The sequence below is a fragment of the Galeopterus variegatus genome, unplaced genomic scaffold (genome assembly GCF_000696425.1).
Source record: "Galeopterus variegatus unplaced genomic scaffold, G_variegatus-3.0.2 Scaffold9357, whole genome shotgun sequence".
Lineage (NCBI taxonomy): Eukaryota > Metazoa > Chordata > Mammalia > Dermoptera > Cynocephalidae > Galeopterus > Galeopterus variegatus.
Genome location: NW_007735468.1, coordinates 22,455 through 27,858, shown reverse-complemented (window position 1 = coordinate 27,858; position 5,404 = coordinate 22,455). Strand labels below are relative to the sequence as shown.

The following is a 5,404-nucleotide window of genomic DNA, read 5'->3' as shown; positions in this document are numbered from 1 at the left end:
AGGCAGGAGACATTTTCTCCCTGGTTACAAGCCTCTAAATAACTAGACACCACATCTCGAGTGGTGGGCCTTGGTGGCAGCCACCCTTTTAGCACAAGAAAGCTCTAAAGTAACTTTTTTTTTTTTAAAGATGACTGGTAAGGGGATCTTAACCCTTGACTTGGTGTTGTCAGCACCACGCTCTCCCAGTGAGCTAACTGGCCATCCCTATATGGGATCCGAACCCATGGCCTTGGTGTTATCAGCACCACACTCTCCCGAGTGAGCCACGGGCCAGCCCTAAAGTAACTTTTGAACAACAGTCAAGACCTTCTCAGTCATGAGGCCAAGTCAATTCTCTCCCTTCCCACCTACAACTTATTCACCTTACCTTTATTAAAAACTCCCAGTCTCCTTAAACCTCGCTCTCCCTTATATCCAGCCACTCTCATTCCAAAACACTCATGACCCTTAAAACACAATTGCATGGAGGCTTTAGACCTCTTTCTCAATCCCTTTCCACACATCTCCTCACATCCCATTATGTGGTTCATAGATGGGAGTGCCACCTCCATGCCCACGCCCCAGGCAGGTTATGCCGTAGTAAATCTAACACAAGCTATTGAGGCTGCACAACTCCCAAAGGAGGCTGGGGTTATACACTGCAGAGGACACCAAACCTTCAACGACCCCATAGCCCAGGGAAACAAACTGGTGAATCTAACCACAAAACAGGCTGCTCAGTCACCAGGCTCCCAATCTTCCTCTCCCACTCAGGTCCTTCTCATGGCCCCTACGCCCTTATCCCAATACACACCCCAAGAAATACAACACCTCCAACAGTTGGGGGAACAGAGAAAGGACAATTGGTATACTCTCTCCAGTTGCTATGTCCTCCCTACTACACAAGCTGAGCAAATCTTTTTAGATTTCCATAATTCAATTCATATAGGCTATGAACCCCTAACACCTTCTTCAGCCCTTTATTACTCTCCCCACAAAAGGACACACTATCTTCCAACCTTAGTAGATACCTTTTCAGGTTGGATTGAGGCTTTCCCCTGCACTTCAGAGGATGCTACAGCAGTAATGAATGCTCTCACCTCAGAAATCATCCCTCGTTTTGGCCTCCCCACCAGTCACTCACTCATCTACGGGCTGCCCCCCGCAAGCCCACAGGCCTCAGCCCCCTCAAACTTACGTACGGTAGGCTTTTCACTCTCACACCTCTCCTTTCCAGCTCATCACCTTTAGGTCAGTATCTCCCTACTCTTTCACTCATTAGGGATCTTAGGGAACAGGGCAACCTTCTATTACCTCATCCTTTCCCCACCACCCTCTCAGACTTTAAACTGAGCCAGGGACAGCAAGTGTATATTAAAACCCAAATCCCAAAGCCTCTCTAGCCATGTTGGGAAGGGCCTTACACAGTACTTCTTGCCACCCCCACGACAGTAAAAGTACTAAGAAAAGCACCTTGGTATCACTTATCCTTGGTAAAACTAGCACCTGAGACTTTACCCAAAGAATCTGTTAGCGCCAAGCCAGAGGGGTCCCTCTGCTCAAACCCCAACCCATCATCTCCTCACACTTCATCCATTTTAGGACCCACAAAACTGAAAATCTCCGGGACTTTCCCTCTTCCCCCAATCCCAAAAGAAGGATGATCTTTCCCCCAGCGATTACCCTCTCACTCTTGCAGGCCTGCTTCACATCCGTTGCATAAGAGCTACTATTATACCATCTGTTCTAGTACTTGCTACAGGGTTGGCAGCAGCTGCCCCAAAAGATTGTAACATTATAGGAAGATTTCTCCTGGCACTCCTTTACCTCCTATCAGTAGGATGCTTCTTAGCAATTTCATTGTGGCAATGCGCCCTTTAAATTCTTTTGGCTCCGAAATCCTTTGCATCCTTCCCATGTTTTTCCTCCTATCTCAATGCTCCCCCTTACCCGAAACATGGAGGCTCCAGGCCTGCAGAGATGATGCAGTCCTCAGTGAATCAGACTGGCCCCAAGTGACTCATCTGTCTCCCACTTTGCAAGAAACTTTTTGTGGTCACCCCCCTCCCTGTCAATGCAGCCCACATTTCCACAAATGCTCTTCACTTTCCTCTAATCTCACCTCAGTGGGGACTGTCAGCGTTGTGCGGGACCTGCCCACACTCTGCCTTACTAACACCAAATGCTACCATTCACTTACCCCCTCCTCATCCATGCCCTAAGACTGGAATATATTTCCTTTGTAAAACTACGTTATCCTGTTGCCTGCTCCCCTAACATGATTTCTTGCACATTCTTTTGGCTTGTCTCTGACATCACACTTCAGACAGATGGAGAGATGGAGACAGGACTGTGACTAACTTCGGCCCCTCCCTCTCAGGAAGTGACCCTGCTCCCATAGGGCAGTTATTCTACTTTGTAAATTGGGGCAGGGATCCTTCCTACAACTGGAACTGGCATAGTGGGCCCTGGCTACTGCCTCTAAATTCTATCAAAAACTCTCAGAAGAACTAAGCATAGATAGCATCTCCTCCCTCCAGTGACAGGTCACCTCACTTGCCACACTCGGCTTTACAGAACCATAGGGCCCTTTACTTCCTTACAGCCGAGAAGGAAGGCACCCGCCTCTTCTTGGGGGAGGAACGCTGTTATTATGTAAATGAGCCTGGGGTGATCCAAAACAACTTAAACCATTTCACTGAACCCTTGGATACCCTGGCTTGTGCCCTTATTAGGACCCCTAACTGTGCCTCATCCTACTTTTTGGTCTCTGTCTCTTTTGGTGTTTCTCTAATTTCTGGCAGGAACGTATACAGGCTTTCACCAACCAAAAGGTCGCTGAATTGTTCCTGCAAAGAGGATATCACCCCCTCAGAATCAGCGACCCTTCCCTGGAAGAATACAGCCTCCCCACACGAAACCAATACCCTGCCACCTAATTGTTTTACCTGCCAACATAAATCTTTTATTTTTTTCCATATCTTCACCCATCTCCAGTGGGAAGGAGCTCAGAAGAATGAGACCTCCGCCCTTTTCCCCTTTTTCCTATACTTAAAAGGCAGGAATAATAGATCTGCAATATAACCAGTGCCACTTTAGACAAGCCCAAGTACAAAATGGCACCCACCTCCTCCCCGCCCCCATTCTCTTTTACAAGAAGCCTCATGGGTTTTGGAGAAAATGAAACTTTTGGCATTTCCGCATGCGCAGAACTCTCCATTCCCATGACCTAACTCAATCCTCACCCCGGAATTACATCACCCAGCTCTTGGTGCCAACATACCAATATAAGCTCCCACCGCCCTACGTTAGCTGCTGTCTCCCATTTTCAGGGCAGCCCCGGGCTGTCCTCCATTTTGAGTACAGCCCAGCAGATTTCTTTCTTTAATAAAGCTTGAACAGTACTCAGCATCTTGGCTCACTTTATTTCATACTCATTCATTAATTCAATAAAATAACTTACTGACTACTATGTACCAGGTATGCTTTTAGATGCTGGGCATACAGGTTTGACAAACAGTCCTAAGCCCCTGTGCTCATGTTCCTTACATTCTAGAAGCTTTACTTAAGTGAGGTGGAGCCATTGGAGCATTTTCAGTGAAGAAATAGCACAATCTGACTCATATTAATAGGACCAGTGACCACTCTGGGAATAGTTATGGGTAGCAGTGAGGGGACAGTGATAGTGCCACAATTCAGGAGTGAGAGGGTGGTGGAGACTAAGGTGAGAAGAGGGCATGAGGGATGAGAGGAACAGAGAGAAGGGCTGGAGAAGCGGGAGGTTTGGAAAAGCAAAGGCAGGCTGGCTGGTAGCTCAGATGGCTAGAACATGGTGTTACAACACCAAGGTCAAGGGTTCTGATCTCCATATCAGTCAGCTGAGGGGGGGCAGAAAAAAATAAAATGTAAAAAACTCTAAAGCCATTGAATTTCAGATTTAAACTTACTGTTTTAAAGATTTCTTTAACAAATGTATCTACAGAACATGGCAGGGTGCTCTTTGCATTTGGCATTTATACATTCTGTGGGAAAGCCTAATAAAAAATTGTCTCCTTATGTTAATCAGGTTAAAAAAAAAATACCAAGTGTCCCAATAAAATATGCAAACCTCTTAGATGTGAGTCATTCACAAACACAGGCAACGCATGAGCACTGGTGAAGGGGACGGCGCCTGCACTGAGCACTTGCAGCTGAGGTGGTTCAAGTTTGTAGACACTCCTGGTTGAAATGTACAGCAACAAATTGAGCTACTTTGTACTGAGTATGTGTCCTGGACTCAGACAAAACTCAGGGCTGTGGAATGGAGATAATTTTCAAATACAACAATCCGAGTCACAGTAAAATTTAGGAGCTTTGTGAGTGTAACTGCAATGCTGTTTAGACACATTTATGTATGAAGGGGCCAGACTCTCTTCTTTTACTGATTCGCTTCCTGATCATTCAGGGGTTACCAAGATGGTGCTACCCACTGCAGGTAATAAACAAAAAGGAATCTGATCTCTATGGAATCTGCATCTGCTGAATTCAGGCACAACTTGTCCAGGTTTGTGGGGAAAAACCCTGTCTCTCTATCTCTATTCCCAGGGCGACCTCACTCTCAGGCATCAGTTCCCTTGAGGTGAGTTTTCTTTTAGAATAGTCCAGGGGGAGAGGTAAGGAGTGGGAGGCAGAGCCAAGTTCAGGGAGAGGGATTCCAGGAGAGAAGGGAAAGGGACTGGGTCCAGCCTGGAGGTCTCTCCCTGCTTTCCTCAGACCGTCTCTGTGTCAGGACTCAGGGAGACCATGTGAGGAAGAGCGCTCAGTGCAGGAGGAGAGGGGTCAGGGCTAAGTCCCAGGTCCCAGGGAATGGCTCTCTGGGGCTCAGGCCCGAGGGCGGTGTCTCCTGGGGAAGGCGAGCCTTGGGGATTCCCCATGTCCCGGGAGTTTCACTTCTCCCCCTCACAATCTGTGTCAGGTTCTACCTGTACACTCTTAACGCGTCCCCAGTCCTCACTCCCACTGCGTGTCCGAATTCCGGAGAAGCCAATCACCGTCGCCGCGATTCCAGATTATAAAATCCCCAAGGACCTGAAGGGGTCAAATTCTCACAAAACGCGAGGACTGTCATGGCGCCCCGAACCCTCCTCCTGCTGCTCTCGGGGGCCCTGGTCCTGACCGAGACCCGGGCGGGTGAGTGCAGGGTCGGGAGGGAAACGGCTTCTGCTGGGGGAGGAGCGAGGGGACCGCCCGGCGGGGGCGCAGGATCCGGGGAAGCCGCGTCTCCAATGACCCAGGCGCAGACCCTTTCGCACCTGTAAGTCTCAGCCCTTCTCCCGCCGGCCCTTTTTCGTCTCCCTCGCCCCTCGCCCCCGTTCTCCTCCGGCCCATCAACCTGCTTCCCGGGGGTCCCGCACCCGGAGGAGGGTCGGTCCGGTCTCAGCCC

The 5,404-nt window shown here is 48.9% G+C and overlaps 1 protein-coding gene across 1 annotated transcript in view; it reads left to right on the top strand.

Moving 5' to 3' along the window:
• The first annotated feature begins 4,567 nt into the window (after positions 1-4,567).
• LOC103609219 (HLA class I histocompatibility antigen, A-11 alpha chain-like) overlaps positions 4,568-5,404 on the top strand; it is a 5,259-nt gene continuing 4,422 nt past the window's right edge. The window contains 1 exon segment of the mRNA XM_008593577.1: positions 4,568-5,151. Coding sequence (XP_008591799.1) covers positions 5,088-5,151 — 64 coding nt within the window. The 5' untranslated portion in view covers positions 4,568-5,087.